This window comes from Sporisorium graminicola, chromosome SGRAM_1 (genome assembly GCF_005498985.1).
Source record: "Sporisorium graminicola strain CBS 10092 chromosome SGRAM_1, whole genome shotgun sequence".
Lineage (NCBI taxonomy): Eukaryota > Fungi > Basidiomycota > Ustilaginomycetes > Ustilaginales > Ustilaginaceae > Sporisorium > Sporisorium graminicola.
The window spans coordinates 620,967-637,114 of NC_043719.1; the positions used below are offsets into that span (position 1 = coordinate 620,967).

Genomic DNA, 16,148 nt, shown 5'->3' on the forward strand with positions numbered 1-16,148 from the left:
GGTCGCCGCTTTTGCTTAGCGAGGCGTCTGTTGGTACTGCGGTGATCAGAACCGGCCCGCCACGATCACCGCTGGCATCGGTGGCAATACGTCACAGCGACTCCATCGAGTGAATTGAGGTGCCCTTTCCTCAGCGGCGAGAATGGTGTGGGGCAATATCGCTGCTGGTGAGGACCACACCATCCTCATCTGGTGAACTAAGCAGCAGTCGATGGTCGAACGGTTTTTCATTGTTACCCCTGCTAACCTGCCTCTCCTAGCAAAGAGATTCGTTGTCAAAGCTACCGATGAAGGAGGTTGCAAAGGGCGGCGGTTTTGGCTTCATTCGTTCACTGCCGCCCACACAGCCCGCACTGCTTTTTGGTTAACGACGACAGGGGGCGTGGGCAGTTGAGTGCCTGTAACATCGTCAGGAACCGTAGTTTACCTGCGTGCACGTGAGGGATGCGTGAGACTCTTGCGATAGGGACACGAAGCTGCACGAGGTATGAGAAAGCCAAAGCGTTTCCTTTGTGATCGGTGTGCTATAAAAAGCTCCCTCCCACCGTGTTCACCAGCGGCTTTCCACAAGAGTCTTTCGCCCTCAAACCATCTCACTTCCGTTCTGGTGCTCTGGTAGCACCCTCATTTTCCTTTCGTTCTTTCCCGTCCCGTTCCCTACCCTTTCTTTCGTTCTTTGCGATGCAACGGCTACTCGTCTGGCATTTCGGCCCGACCCTCCTCCTCGTCACCCTGTCTCTGCTGGCTTTCTCATCTGCCGACTCTCCCGGATACCTCGACTATGACGCCCTCTTTCCCCGCTACTACAGATCCGCATCGGACGAACTCTGCTACCACAATGGTGTGCGCTTCACCAATTGCGAAGCTGACCACGGCAAAGTTGTCAAGCTCGACAGCGTTTCACGCACCCAGCTGCACGAGCTTGTGGAAGCCAAATCGTTTGCTCCCGGATCCATCAAAGCGGTAGTCAATGTAATGTTGGTGGATCTGGATCGATCGCTCTCCGGTAGCGAAGCTGTCTCTGTCTCAGGACCGGACTTGAAAGGTGCAGCGGCGGCGATGGCGCGAAACAAATCCGGCGCGCCTTCGGGCAACGGAGTGGCGGTCAAGCAGAGCGAATTCGATCCAAGTGTCGCTGGCGCTGCTGCGGCGAGGAAGCTGCACGCCCCGCCTGTCACCCGAGGGGAGGAGACGTGCTACCTCGACTGGCTCAAGAGTAAAGTCTACGGCCAGGCGGAGATAAACACCGTGCTCAACGAGCTCTACGTGCGACATGTGGCGATCACTCATGTCAGTACGAAAGTGTATGACGTCGAGAGTCCCACGGGCTGCTATGTAAACCCTGCCGATCCCTTGAACCGCCACAAGCGTTCGCTGGGAGATGAGGACGGTGATGGCGTCCGGGACGATATGGAGGTGTACCATCCGGTCCTGAACACGCATTTGCACGATCCTTGGAAGAAGTATAGGCAGTTCCACCAGGAACACTTGCTCGAACCGGGCGAGTTCGGTCATCGAAAGCGCTCGATGGGCAATGGCTGGCTCGTGGGAGGACGACATCATGTCAAGCGCGGCGAGAAGAACCAGAAAACCTACGTGCCGACTTCGACATTCGACGACGAATCCACTTACCAAAACGGCATACCCTCTGCGCCAGTGCAACAAGGCTCTGCCGGCGCCGGCGTAGCAGCTGCTGAAGGCGGATTTGGCGGTTCAGCCATCTCGAGCAAGCCTCACGGATTCGCAGCCGGCGTCACGGGCGGTGGTTCCGCCACCCCGATTGTCCCCAAGGACATCCACGAGCTCACCAAGCTGCTGCTGGACCCTCAACCGCAGGTGATCCACCTGGACAAGGTGTACGACTTCCGCGGCTCGGAGGGTGTCTGCACGGACTGTCCCGTTTGCATCCCGGACTCGTATGCCAAGTGTCCGGGCAAGGGACAACTGGCGGTTGACGACGGTCAGGGATGGTGCAAGGGTCGGCCTCCGACGAAAGTGACGTATGACAAGGCTGGGGTGACGCCGATCCGGGTGGCGTCGAACAAGTCGATCATCGGCATCTCACCCAACGCCGCAATGCGCGGGAAAGGCCTGCGCATCGCACACCACCAGAACATCATCTTGCACAACTTCCGCATTGACGAAATCAACCCTTCCACCATATGGGGCGGCGACGGCGTCATCCTCTATGACACGGACCTGGTCTGGATTGACAAGCTCACCTTCTCGCACATCGGGCGGCAGTTCATCGTCACAGGCTACCTACCCGCCGGCCGCGTCACCATATCGAACTGCTTCTTCGACTGCAAGACCAAGTGGTCGGCGACATGCGATGACTCGCACTACTGGACTGTCCTTGGCTACGGAAAGAGCGACCGGGTGACGTTCTCGTGCAACCTGATGCAGCACTGTTCCGGGCGTTCGCCGCGCATTGCCAACCCGGACAATGAGGCGGGCGACAGCGTCTGGCACGTGGTTAACAGCGTGTTCGACGGCAATACGGGGCACTCGCTCGACATGGGCCCCGGCATCTCGGCGCTGATCGAGGGCAACGTGTTTACGGATGTCGCGCAGACCAGCCTGCACGAGTCGAGTCCTGGCCGTGCATTTGCGCCGAGCGACAAGGGTGTGTGCAGCCAGTGCAAGGGTCCGCTGGGGAGAGACTGCCAGCCGAACGCGTACAGGAATGCCCAGCCGGTGCCGAGCACCACGAGCGCCGCCCAGGTGCTGAAGGACGTGGCGGGCGAGACGTTGGGCGAGGCGCTCCCCCCCGGTCAGGTCGTGGCCAAGGTCGGCAAGACGGCGGGCTGCGGGGCAGGCAAGCGTGACGGTGGTCTGAAAGCGAGTATGTGTGCAAGGAAGAAGCGCGAATAAGTTGTTCATCGTCAAACCCTCAATCCCACTCCCATACTGCCTCTTGTGAGAGCTGTGCATTTCGAACTGCATCAGGCGCAACTCAAAGGAGCAGTTCGGCACATCATCGTGACTCGTCTATCCAACGAGTCGCTCTTGGTTTCTGGCAATTCTGTGAGTAATCTCCTGCGCAAGGACGGTCGCAGGGGGCGCATCGGTCAGGAGCCGATCCGCATCCAGGAGCAAGCTTGAAACGCGTTCGGACATAGGTAGAAGAGCGGTATCCAGAAGATCATCGAGTAGGTCCATTGTTGCTTATTAAATCTTCAATCACAAGACAGTTGCGTCTGTCATGAAAAGTCTAGGCCATCTGTTCATCGTCAAAGATGGCGACTTTGGGCTTGTACCCGGTAGCGTCGGAGATGAGACCTCTGTTCATGGTGCTCGCCGCCAAAGGGAAGTAGGCGTTTCCCTTGCGATCGAGGATGATGGCTCCACCAACACCCTTTGTGCTTCCATAGAGTTGCGCCATCTCGGTCATAGCCGCATCTATGGCCTGATCGAACGATACGTTACCGTACTTGATACGATGAGCTAAGGAAGAGGCAAAGTTGGTGCGGAGGAAAAAGTCGCCATCCCCCGTGCCTGAAATGGCGATGGCTTGTTCTTGCATCCCCAGCTTTGAGCTGGTGTTGCGTCTACAGAGGATGTTGTCAAGGAGGCGTCGGAGGCGAGAAGACTTGTGGCGGTGCAGAGTAGGCTGGGAAGACCAGGAATCTGCCCAGAAACCAGAACCGACAGACGGGGTATCGCCAATGCGTCCGGGATACTTGTTCGTTTTTCCACCTGTGGAAGTGGCGACAGAAAGGTGACCGTTGGAGTCGAGCGCAACTGCTCCGACTGTTCCCTGGGGGAGAAAGTCGGTGAGGTGAGCGTAACGGTCAAAGATGGACTGGTCTTCATGCTCGTGTTGGACTGGGTGTTCGGGGTCCGGGTCCATGGCAGAGTCCGAGTACGCCGGTAGGTCTGCACCTTGCTCTTCAAAGGTCTCTGACCTGACACCAGCTACATCAGCAAGCTTCGAGTCGAGACCCTGCTTGTGCTCTAGCCACCTCCTCTTGGTCCAGTAGTACTGCTTAGTGACCTTTTCAGTGCCGTGCTTCCATCCAGCCTCCTCTGCAGCTGCACCCGAGTAGAAAGCGTGTCCGCCCAGCTTCTTGTTATTCTCGAGCAAGACTTTGGTGAGCAAGATGGGGTTCTTTGTTCTCCGCACGCCCGTGACAGCGACGGTCTTGGAGTTGAAGCCAGGTTGGGTGGTCATCAGGGAGCTCTCGCAGACAGTGTGTCCAGCCAGATCGAACACAGCGCCTTTGCCAGCGTTGAAGAGAGGCGAATCTTCGAGCTGCAAGACTGCATGGCAGACGGCGTCGAGCGAAGTGGTATGATTCTTCTCGTAGGTCGTGAGCAGGACAGTTTGCAGGCGTCGACGGTAAGCAGCGAGGAGGTCGGCAGGCATATCCGGGGTGGTGGTGCCTCCCGCCCCACCATGAATGGCCAAAGCAACGATGTGCGGAGTCGAGAGGCCTTTCTCGACATCGGAAGCTGCCTCGTTGCTGCGAATTGTCATGTTCGTACTCTTCCACGCGCAGAATGGCTTGAAGGAAAGGAGATGTTCGGGGTGAAGGGAATCGAGGCACAACCTGCTTTGAGTGCACAGACCGACGGTTGAATGATAAGGGTCCATCCAACACGAGTTGCAGCCGAGCACGCTGCTCCCGTCCAGGTCGCCGAGATTTTGCCGAGAGGGACTACGGTGTGGATTATAGGGATCTGACATGGTTAAAGAGCGGTACGCACCAACTGGGCCGATCCCGTAGCGACAGACGTCTCTGGAGCGATCTGTTGGGCCAACATGACAAGAGCGACTCTCGTTATCAGATTAGCATCGGACTCTCGTGCTTTCGCCTTGCAGGTTGTTTGCTCGTTCGCTGCCCACCTTGGAGCGCTGGCTGGGACACAGCGGAGGTCCGAGATTCGTTCGAAATCTGATAAAACGAACTGCCTTTTTTGACGCAGTCGAGCATCTGCCAAGCCTTCCCAGACCCAATCAGCTGTTCCCACAGGTTGCAAACAGCATCGCAAGAACGTGTTGTTGCATGGCAAGCGAGCTTAGCATCGGAAGAGGTCGGACACCAGGCATGTGATTCGGCCCGCTTTTCCTCTCGACAGCGAGCTCTTCTCGTTTTAGAGGGCTAGGATGTTAGAGTGGATGCTTCGGCAGGGGGCGTTCATTCCACAGGATCACGCTAAGTGAACCCTTTACCCAAACCCTCTTCCCACAGAGAGCTACGCGCAACCGCGCAACTCGCCCATTCGGCGTGTCGCTTAGCTTCGTTATTGACGCCGGGCGTGTCTTACTCTGCTGCGACAGGCTTGCGCCAGCGGGCACGTCGGGGCGAAGTTTTGTGTGCTGTGCTGTGCAGCCTGTGAGGTCAACAAGGGTCCAGGGCGGCAGCGACCTCAATGTAGCGCGGCATTGAGCCTCTTTTCTTTTCATGCACGACGATGTATATCCCGGTCACAGTCTCACCACAACTAGCCAATTAGGGTCTGTTGTGGCGACGTGACCTTGAGGATGTTAGAATGCCAGCCGGCTTGGTCTGAGCCTTGGTGTGTGTACTTTCGGCGGCTGTCCCTGCCCTGGAGGCCTCTGGCTTGGCGGAAGGAGGTATATATCACCGCAACGCTCTTGGATTGACTCACCAACGTCGACACCTCTCCCTCTTGACCCATTCTCTCTGTACTTTGGACAAAGATGCTTCCAACACTGACCAAGCGACCCTCAATACCTTTGCGCAACTGGCTTGCACAAAATCACGCCAACCGCGCGGCAGCAGCACATCGCACGTTCTACTCGGATCTGTACGAGAATGAAGCACATCTATTCGACCTACACCGAGACGAGGGCCGACCGACGGTCAACTCTGCTCCGTCGAGCTTCAACGCGAGAACACAGCAGTCTTCGCGTTTCAGCACGAGTCCGCGCTCGGCTTACGAAGTGGAGCGTCAGATGCAAAAGGTGAGTCGAGTTGTGTCGACGTGACGATGATGATGATCATGATGATGCGATCCGTTTAGCTCAGAGAGAGAAACAACATCGGAGCGACCAAGTTCGACTGGAGCCACGCAAGAATCGGCTTCTCTGGACAGCTTCCACAGCGCTCTATCTCGGTGACGTGAGCCTTTCAACTCGGCAATCGAAAAAGGGAAAACAAAAAACAAAACAAAAACAAAAAAAAAGAAAAGAAATTCATTCAGTTGTGATGGAAAGAAACATCGCGAAAATCTCCATTTTCATGCGATGAAACTCGGAAGCAAAGAGAGAGCGAGTCACAATCCCAGTTCCAGTCCCTATCCCAGTCACTTTCAGATTGGCGATAAGCTGGGACAGCCAGCTCGCTCTCGAGTTTTCTTCCGATTGTTACTTTCCTTCTCATGCTTCTCTCCCTCTCTCTTTTCTATCACTCGCCGTCGCATTGATTTGCGTCGCTGTCACCCGTCCATGGCTTCAGAAGCGCTATCGTCAACCTGCACGCTTGGCTCTTAATACAGCAGGACTGTGCAGGGAGCCGATCAGCAGCAGCGCATCGCAATCTTTTCTCATCGTCGTCTTGCTGCTTGGCATGCTCGGCTTCGTTCCGACCCGCTGACTCTGCTTTCCTTCTGTTCGTCTTGTCTGCTCGGACTGTTCCGACACTGCTTATCTGCTGCTCGCCACCATGTCGAAACGCATGCAGAATCTCATCATGGAGATCCTCCAAGCGCAGCCTTCGCTCAGAGACTCTAAAACGTACCTCAACAGCTTTGCACCGCGCAAAGCACCGCCACGCAAGCCACAAACACCATCTCAACTCAGCAACAGCAGCATCACAGCATCCTCATCGGCATCACCCTCCACTTCGCAAGACACGCTCGAGCACCCGCCATTCCCCATTCCACCCAACATTGCTCATCCTGGTAGCCTGCACAATCCGTCCACCACCACTTGGGACCCGCAGCACTCAATATCGCTTGAGAACGACCCTCATGCCAACGTCGCTTCCACCACTGCGTCACCGCCCAACTTGCCCAAGGCCATCCTCGACATCTTGAACGAGCATAAGCAGCGCTCCGCACCCGATGCCTCTACTGACACCAACACCTCGACCACAACTGCACCACACCATGTCACTCCTCAGGAGAGCTCGACTGTAGCTATTCCACAGGTCACCCCTGTCTCAGATGCATTGGCCGACTCGCATACCGCCCTGGTCAAGGTGCAAGGTCCCTTTACCGATCGTCAGCTCGATTCGATCGCAGAAGGTCTCGTCTACCTCAAGCGTCTCGGTCTCGTCAGCGTCGTCGTTGTTGATCAGGATGATTGGCCAGAGATCTCGGCCGACATTGATCGCAATGGTCAGCTGGTAGTTGGCAGGGACGAGCTCGAAGACCAACGCATGGGCGACTGGCTGGCTGCTCATCCCTTGCCTGCTTCTGCGATCAAAGGCAAGCAAAAGGCCAATGAGCCGTGTCGGTCCAGCTTGCTCGGTCGTAAGCAGGAACGCCTGCGCAAACGCATCATGGCAGAAACCTTGCGCCTCGCAGACAGTCTCAATCGCAAAGGCGCCATGGCTAGGCCCTTCCCGCAGGCCATTGTCAAAGTCGACGCCCACACTGCTGCCCAAGTCGAGGCACAGGCACGAGAGTTCCAGCATACACAGACCTCCGGTGCTGCTCAGCCAGGCGATGCCGTCGTAGCTGGGTCGTCGCCCACCTCGCCCACCATACATTACGGCAGTGGCGGCGAGCAGCGCCTTCGTCCACCGCTGGTGTCCGATGACAACCTCTCGTCGATCAGATCGGCGCTCGCATCCAATCAGATCCCTGTGCTCGCTCCCTATGCTCTCTTCGAGAACGAAAAGGACGGCACACTCGAGACGCTCTGTGTGCGCGCCGACGACGTCATGGTGGCTCTGGCCCGCGACATGGTGGTAGCCGCCAACCGATCGCTTGAGGAACAACAGGCAGCTGACGTCTCAGCCTCGTCGTCTTCGTCAACAGCCAACGCCGACCCGCTCGCCGAATTGATGGGCGGAGGGGTCGACATGATGCCATTGCGGCTCATGGTCATCAACCGGGAAGGCGGCATTCCATCCCACGCTCGTGGGGGTGATCCTCATTTGTCCATCAACTTGGCGTCCGAATACCACCAGATCAAGCAGTCCTTCGTTTGGGACCACACGCATCCCACCGCGCTACGCAACCTTGACGCTATTTCGGACTGCCTCTCGTACATGCCTCAGACCTCGTCCGGTGTCTTGGTCACACACCGTTCACCCCGCTCGCTCATCGCCAACCTGATCACCAACAAGGCGGCACACAGCCCTTCGTTGCCCCATCGGCTGCTCGCCAACAAGCAGGACGTGCGTCACACGCCCACCATCGTTCGTCCCGGTCTTCCTATCAAAGTGATCCAGGAGTTTGACAAGATCGATCTGGACAAGATGACGGCCTTGCTTGAAGCCTCGTTCCGACGCAAGCTCAACCAGCAAGGCTACTACGACAGGCTGCGCGAGTCACTCGACTTTGTCATTGTCACCGGCGACTATCAGGGCGCGGCGATCGTCACCAAGGAGTATGCGCCGGACGACGACCGCACTGCCGTCGAGCCCATTGCATACCTCGACAAGTTTGCCGTGCTTCCGTCTTTGCAAGGCTCGGGTACCGTTGATTTCCTGTGGGGAGCGCTGCGTGACGAAGTGCAAGGTCTCGGTCTGCTGGATGCGCTCAACGATAACGGAGGCAGAGGAGGCTACGGCAAGGGCCGCGATCTGGTGTGGAAGTCACGCTCCAACAATCCAGTCAATCGGTGGTACTACGAGCGCTCCAATGGCTTTGTTCGCATCGACACGGATGTCAAGGGTACGGGCTGGCAGCTGTTCTGGTGCGACGCCGAGGACAAGCTGGCGCGTCTGTCGGGTGAGCGTCGACTCTCGGCGTCTGCATCCAACTTGGAGGAGGCAGCCGCCATGGCCCACGACGATATCGAGCTGGGACACGCATTCGACGACGAGTCGGTCTCGCCTTCCGTCGAACGCGAACGCTGGACCGGCACCGCTTCGTCGGACCAAACGGGCATCGAAGCGTACGAACGCAGTCGACGTCTTTCCAAGCCCACGTTTGACTCGCACCTCCATCGTGGCAGCATGGCAAGTCTCGGAGGCGGCAATGGCGGCGGTCGCAGCGATTTGACGCTGCTTCCCATCGTTGCACCCGAGGAAGGAGGCAGGCTGTTGCGGTGGGCCAAGTGCATGAAGACGATCCAAGGCGCTTGGGCCGACTAACACACATTTTGAAGAGACATCTATCTAGCCGGAATAACTTGCATTCACTCGCACTCTCTGAGGGTGGTGTTCATCGTGTGTGTCCTGCTGCTTGCCTGTACATGGTCTGCTTCTGAGTCTGGAACGGTTGCACAGACTGGTGATCAGAATGAGGTGTGAGTTGTTTGCTGGCTGTCTCGCCTCCACTTGCTCTTTCTCAGGGTCTCAGTGTCTTCGGTAGCCTAAGAAAAACACACGCGCTCGGCTCAGCCGAATGCAACAAGTGTTGGTGTGTCTTTCTCATTTCGGAAGATCCGCGCTTTGGCTGTCTTTAGCTGACTGAGCCTTTTTCCTCATTGATTCTACTCGCTGCCTTGCCTCTCGACGTCCACCATCTCTTCTCAAGGAACCAGCCCCGGCTCTCGTCACGCCAGTCCGGGCTTCAAAGCGCAAGCAATCATGGCTCGGCTCACTCGCCGTACAGGCACGCAAAAGTCGGCGCCGGCTCAGTCGCAGCAAGACAGCCAGGAACATGATCAGCTCGCGTCCTCCTCTTCTCAGCAGCAATTGAGTCGCAGCGATAGAACTTCGAGAACAAGAGGTGTGGACCAGCAGCAAGACATCGCCGACGCTGAATTGCAAGAAGAAGCCGACGAAGCAGCCGATGACGATCAGGGCGACGACCCGCTAGCCGACCACCAAGACGACCATGCTCGACCACCACCTCCTTTACCATCGTCCACCTTCGCAGCCCAGAGCGAGGCGGATCACATCAAGATCATGCTCGCCACCGACAACCACATCGGCTACATGGAGCGCGACCCGGTGCGTGGGCAAGACTCCATTCGCACCTTCGAAGAGATCCTACGGCTTGCCGTCCAGCACGAAGTCGATTTTATTCTGCTTGGCGGAGACCTCTTCCACGAAAACAAGCCAAGTCGAGCCACGCTGCACCAGACCATGGCGCTGTTGAGGCAGTATACGCTCGGCGACAAGCCTGTCTCGGTTGAGTTGCTCAGCGATCCCAACGACGGAGCGCTACCTGGAAAGGATTTCCCGGCCATCAACTACGAAGATCCAAATCTCAACGTTGGCATCCCAGTCTTTTCGATTCACGGCAATCACGACGACCCGCAAGGTGTAGGCGAGGCGGGTGCGCTCTCTGCGCTCGATCTGCTGTCCGTCTCGGGTCTCATCAACTACTTTGGAAAGATTGAGCTACCCTCGGACGACGCCGCTGCTGGCACGTCGGCGGCGAGGACGGCACGAGGCGGAGCATTTCAGGAAAAGGGCATTCGCATCAAGCCTGTGCTGCTGCAAAAAGGCCAGACCAAGCTCGCACTCTACGGCATGGGCAACATCAAAGACGAGCGTATGCACTTCGAGCTCCGCGCCAACCGCGTGAGAATGTATCGACCGCAAGAGGACCCAGACTCGTGGTTCAACATCCTCTGTGTGCACCAGAACAGGGTGGCACACAATCCAAAGGCGTGCGTGCCCGAGACCATGTTTGACGACTCGATCCATCTCGTGGTATGGGGACACGAGCATGAACAGATGATCCAGCCGCAGCCGGTGACCGAGAAGCGATATCACATCACCCAGCCTGGTAGCAGCGTCGCGACGAGCCTCAGTCAGGGCGAGACGGTGGAAAAGTGCGTGGCCATCATCCACGTCGAGAAGACGGATTTCTTGATCGAGCCCATCCCGCTGCAGACGGTGAGGCCATTTGTAATGGACGATATGGTGCTGTCCGAGGAGCTCGAGGATGCAGGCTTGTCGTCGGAGAGGAGCGACATCATTAAGCTACTGCGTAAGAGGGTCGACGGGCTGATTGTGCGTGCCAATCAAGAGTTCAAGGAGCGATACCCTGGGCGCGAGATGCCGCTTCCGCTTGTCCGACTGCGCGTCGAGTACACCAATCAGGAGATCAGCAATCCGCAACGCTTCGGCCAGGAGTTTGCGGGCAAAGTGGCCAACCCGAAAGAAGTGCTTCAATTCACCAAGCGCAAGAATCTCAGGAGTGGGCGCCGTGGCGAGCAAGATGGTGCCAACGCGTCCAGCGCCTACGTCGATGTGGAAGAGGAAGGCTTGCTGCCTGTCGAACGCCTAGAAAAGGTCGACGTGGGCAAGCTGGTGCAGGAGTACTTGCAAGCGCAGAACCTTGACATCTTGAATCCGGATGGCCTCGAAGGTGCGGTGCTCAACTTTGTCGAAAAGGACGACCGCGATGCCATCGACAGCTTTGTCACCAAGATGCTCAGGAACACGGTCAAAGGGTTGGTGACGATCGATCCAGAAGAGTCTCGTATTGATGGAGAACTGGAGAGGTTGCGACAGCAGCAGCTGGAGCAGAGGCGGGAGATGGAGCTCGATGCGGACGCGAATGCGAGGAGGAGCACAGCGGCGAGAAGGGGAGATGACTCGGATGATTCAATGATGGACGATCTGGAACCTCCGGTACCGCGTGCTGCTGCGTCGGCGAGAGCGACGGGAAGAAGCCGCAATGCGCCGGCTACCAACTACGAAGATCAGGATGAGGATGAGGAGGACGAGTTCGATGACGGAGCAAGCGTGGCAAGCAGCACTCGCAGGGGTACTACAAGTAGACGTGGAGCTGCGTCGACCTCGACAAGCAGAGCGAAGAAGGCCCCTGCTGCGAGAGCCCCAGCTCGAGCACGAGCACCTGCCTCCACATCAACGTCACGAACGGCTGCAGCGGCACCAACATTTCTGGGACCGGAATCAGCGTATGCAGAACAAGACGAAGAGTCTGATGTTGCCATCGACGAGCAAGCTTCGACACCGGCCCCACCGTCAACCCGAGGTCATGCTAGCGTGCTCGATCTGCTTAGCAGGCAGAGCGCATCTAATTCCAAAGCGGCCAGAGGTCGCACCAAAGCTGCTGCACCTGCAATGGCGGCAAGGAGCAGTAGAGGTGAGAAGCAGAATACACAGCGTCAGCGCACGCAACAGCAACAGCAACAGGAGAGCATTCGGATCAGCGACGACGACGAGGGGGATGCGATCGTTGACGATGACGAGGATGAGTTTGTCGAGCCTGCGGGGCGGACTGCTGGACGACGCGCTGGCCGGCGGTGATCGAGTTCCAAACAAGATGCACTTCTCACTAGCAACGTGTCGATGCAGAGCAAAACCTGATGTGTGGGCTAACAACAGACAGCGACACGTGGAGCGGCAGGCGGCAGGATCGACGTGTTTCTTTTTTGTATGCCAGCCTTCCCGCTTCTCGGCGTTCCTGCTTGTGCCACGCGCGTGTGCAGATAAAACCACGGAGGTGAGTGAGGTGACCTGAACAGCGAAAGTCGAAGTCGAAGTCGAAGTCGAAGTCGAAGTCGAAGTTGCTCCAGCCGAGATTTCAGCGTCGACGGCCAATGGACGAGCTGGAAACGGCTTCAGGATTGCAATACACGGTATTCCGAGGAGTGAAACGCTGTTTCCACGTCGATGCCTACGTGGTCTGAAAGGACGGCGTCGAAGGCTGGTTGCCTTGCTGTGAGGGCTATCTTGCCGAGCGAGGTGCATGGCGGATTCTTTTTTTCGACTCGGAATGGACCCTGAGCGCACGCACAGACAAGCAGCAGGCTTTGAACGTGCTTGCTTCCATCTTTCCTGTCTTCTCACCATCAAACACAACACCCACCACTAGCCGTCCTCGTCCGCGCCCACTTCCTCCGTCGCAACGCGCAAAATGACATCGAATTACGCGGACCGCAAGCACCCTGGAACCATCTGCCTGTTCGACGTCGACGGAACGCTCTCGCTTGCCCGTCAGTCGATCCTCCCCGAATTCCACGCATTGCTCGCCACGCTCCGCAAGCAGTGCGTCATCGGCGTTGTCGGTGGCAGCGACCTGAAAAAGGTGCGCGAACAGCTTCAGATCACGGCAACGGACTTCACTCAAGAATTCGACTACGTATTTGCCGAGAATGGATTGACGGCATTCAAGGATGGTCAGCAGTTGGCTTCGCAGAGCTTCATCGGATGGTTGGGCGAAGAAAAATACAAGAAGCTCGCCAAGTTTTGCCTGCGGTACATCTCCGAGTTGGAGCTGCCCGTGATGAGGGGTACGTTCATCGAGTTCCGTAATGGCATGATCAACGTCTCGCCTATTGGAAGGAATGCCTCGTAAGTCGTCGATCCTTAAATACACCTCACCTCTCACGTACCATCGCTAGCGCAGATGACACTGACACGTTCCTACTTGCTCACTGCCCCCGGTACAGCATCGACGAGCGTATCGAATTCGAAAAGTACGACAAGATCCACAACATCCGCACCACGTTTGTCTCGGCGCTCAAGCAGCAATTTCCCGACTATGGCCTCACATACTCGATCGGCGGACAGATCTCGTTCGATGTCTTCCCGCACGGCTGGGACAAGACGTACGCACTCCGAAACATTGCGCTCCCCGGCAGCGATGTCGAGAACAGCAAGTCGGCACAGGACCTGGGCTGGGACACGATTCACTTCTTCGGTGACAAGACGTACAAGGGTGGCAACGATAACGAGATCTTTGAGGATCCCAGGACGGTGGGGCACACCGTGTTGAACCCTGCGGACACGATGAAACAGCTCAAGGAATTGTTTGATCTGGCTTGAGGCCCGGTTTCTCCCGGGCGTCCAGCATCGGACAGTCACGCTGTAACAAGGGAATGGAGACAATTGCTTCGTCTGCTCGTCATGTTCGAGCTATTGGTTTCACACGCTACTAGAGTGTGCGTGGAACGTGTGGATTGAACTAAGCGTCGGTGAGACGGTGCTTTTTCGGTTTAGCTGCATATGGTTGCCGTAAGAGCCATCTGGCAGTTCCAGCAGAGAGCAGCAGAAAAGATAAAGCCGTGTTAGAGTGCGTACGTCGAGTGCTCATTGGTAATCAGGCCCCGAGTTCCGCGCTTTTGTTGTAACTTTTTTCTTCCTTCTTCTGTCTTGAATGCCGAATGGCCTCCTCTTCCACTCGACACCGGCATCGAGTAGGACCCCAACAATGTGGCCATTCAGCTCGTCATCAGCACCATCATCAGCAGCGGCTTCGGCGGACAAATGCCCGGTCGATGAGGAAACACGCCTGGCATGGCTCAAGGCGAACCCGGGCAAGGCACACCCGTTCCAGCCGGATCCTTCACCTCAACAACAGCAGCAGCCACAGCAAGCAGGACCATCACGCCGTACATCCCGGTACGACAATGAAGAAGCACGGCTGTCAAGCGAACGTGAGATCTCGTCGATACCACGCAGCTATTCCGCCTTGGCGCACCCGACCGCCGCCCAAGCAGCGCACCCGGCCTCGACACCGTCGCCCACGGACGGCGAGGACTCGGACGGCAAGTGGGTATACCCTTCCGCCAAACAGTTCTACAACGCGATGAAGCGCAAGAACCAAAACCCGCAGGTGGCGGATATGGACGTGGTGGTGCCCATCCACAATGCGGTTAACGAGCAGGCGTGGAAGCAGATCTTGGCGTGGGAGCGCATGTGGACGGGTCGGGAGCAGGGTAAAGAGCAGACCAAGCTTGTCTCTTTCAAGGGCAGACCACGCGATGTGACGTGGCGTGCGTGGATGAACGGGCTGGCAGGGTATCAGCCCCCCTTTGACCGACACGATTGGACTGTGGAACGGCCGACGGGAGAGCAGGTGCGGTACATCATCGATTTCTACACGGGTCGAGCGCAGGCTTCGTCGACAGCACCATCAGCACCAGCGGGTGCCCCGAGCATTGCAGACCAGTTTGGCGCAGCAGGGCAACAACAACAACAACAGCAGCAGCAGCAGAGGACAGGGTTGAGCTTCTACCTCGACGTACGACCGGCGCCTTCGACGGTGGAAGGATTGGCCATGCGGTCGACAAGGGTATGGAACAAGTACTTTGGCGAGCCTGGGTCTGCTCCTCATTAGCCCCGGCCTCTCTTTCAAACCAGTTGTGGCTGCCTGCCATCACCGCTCATATCCTCTCTTTGAGACGTCTGTGTGATCTGAATGCCTTCTTCTTGGAAGGTTTGTATCCTGTGCGGCTGTGTGGAGGGGCAAAGGTGTTTTCCTTTTTCGGACGGTAAGATGAACTGCAACGTTCCGTTTTGTAATTGGAAGCGTGATCGTGGGAATTCGAATTGAGAGCCATTTCAAGTGAACGGCTAGCTCGACAGGCCTACCAACCAGCCAAACAGCCCGATTTTCAGGAAGATCTCCAGTAAGCGTACACAGCGGCAGGTCAGGTGTTGGACTCTCTCAGCATTTCGGATTTTTTCTTCGGGTTACGTCGTTCGTTCAGTTGGTGGTATGGATTTCGCTCACCGCCGGACTTGCCGAAGCGCAAGCAGGCAGGCAGTCCGCCAAGGCCAGCAGACGAAGGCACGCAGCAAACAGAAACCCAAAAGCCCGGGCGCAACTTCATCTTGCGTCTCCGGTCATCATCGCGTCAGTGCTGCTGCTTCACCATCACCAGACCTTGAAGCAGTCACTCTTGTCTGCAACTCGGTCGTCCCTCTCTCCCCGTTCTCTTGCCAAATACCCCTTTCTGTTGCGCTTCTTCCGACGATCCTCGCTTGCTGGCTGTTCCACTCTCGGCAGCTTGTCCGACGAGAACGACACCCCGAAACGACACTCGGATCGTGCTACTGATCCAGCTCTCCGGGTTGTCGGAAGCACCTTCTGCTTCGACTCGAAACGCTCTCATTGGACTCAAGGCTGTACTATCATATCCTCACATCCACTCCCGAAAAAAAAAAGCTGTGACCACGGCATCACCGACCGCATACCCATCACGTCGACGCATTGCTTATTCGAGCATCGAGGCTCGTCGCGGGAGTCACTGGCCGCCATACACTTACGTTCTTGACGCTCTCATACAGCCACCTGCCCGCCGCTGGAATGCTCGTCCGTCATCGGTCCTGACCTCCATCCCCGTTCTTCGC

General features: G+C 57.0%; 6 protein-coding genes across 6 annotated transcripts; 5 read left to right on the plus strand and 1 right to left on the minus strand.

The window, feature by feature from the left end:
* Window positions 1-681: 681 nt before the first annotated feature.
* Window positions 682-2,874, plus strand: EX895_000259 (uncharacterized protein; the record flags this gene model as incomplete). Its single annotated transcript, XM_029880860.1, has 1 exon — window positions 682-2,874. The coding sequence occupies one exon, from the start codon at window positions 682-684 to the stop codon at window positions 2,872-2,874; it is 2,193 nt and encodes a 730-aa protein (XP_029742246.1).
* A 340-nt stretch (window positions 2,875-3,214) lies between these two features.
* EX895_000260 (uncharacterized protein) lies at window positions 3,215-4,480 on the minus strand (the record flags this gene model as incomplete). Its single annotated transcript, XM_029880861.1, has 1 exon — window positions 3,215-4,480. The coding sequence occupies one exon, from the start codon at window positions 4,478-4,480 to the stop codon at window positions 3,215-3,217; it is 1,266 nt and encodes a 421-aa protein (XP_029742247.1).
* A 1,188-nt stretch (window positions 4,481-5,668) lies between these two features.
* EX895_000261 (uncharacterized protein) lies at window positions 5,669-9,236 on the plus strand (the record flags this gene model as incomplete). The annotated part of the gene is made up of 2 exons (XM_029880862.1): window positions 5,669-5,932; window positions 6,651-9,236. 2 exons carry the CDS (start codon window positions 5,669-5,671, stop codon window positions 9,234-9,236), a joined length of 2,850 nt encoding a protein of 949 aa, XP_029742248.1.
* A 438-nt stretch (window positions 9,237-9,674) lies between these two features.
* On the plus strand, window positions 9,675-12,317 carry EX895_000262 (uncharacterized protein; the record flags this gene model as incomplete). Its single annotated transcript, XM_029880863.1, has 1 exon — window positions 9,675-12,317. One exon carries the CDS (start codon window positions 9,675-9,677, stop codon window positions 12,315-12,317), a length of 2,643 nt encoding a protein of 880 aa, XP_029742249.1.
* A 610-nt stretch (window positions 12,318-12,927) lies between these two features.
* Window positions 12,928-13,838, plus strand: EX895_000263 (uncharacterized protein; the record flags this gene model as incomplete). The annotated part of the gene is made up of 2 exons (XM_029880864.1): window positions 12,928-13,364; window positions 13,463-13,838. The coding sequence occupies 2 exons, from the start codon at window positions 12,928-12,930 to the stop codon at window positions 13,836-13,838; spliced, it is 813 nt and encodes a 270-aa protein (XP_029742250.1).
* A 385-nt stretch (window positions 13,839-14,223) lies between these two features.
* EX895_000264 (uncharacterized protein) lies at window positions 14,224-15,132 on the plus strand (the record flags this gene model as incomplete). Its single annotated transcript, XM_029880865.1, has 1 exon — window positions 14,224-15,132. The coding sequence occupies one exon, from the start codon at window positions 14,224-14,226 to the stop codon at window positions 15,130-15,132; it is 909 nt and encodes a 302-aa protein (XP_029742251.1).
* Window positions 15,133-16,148: the final 1,016 nt, after the last annotated feature.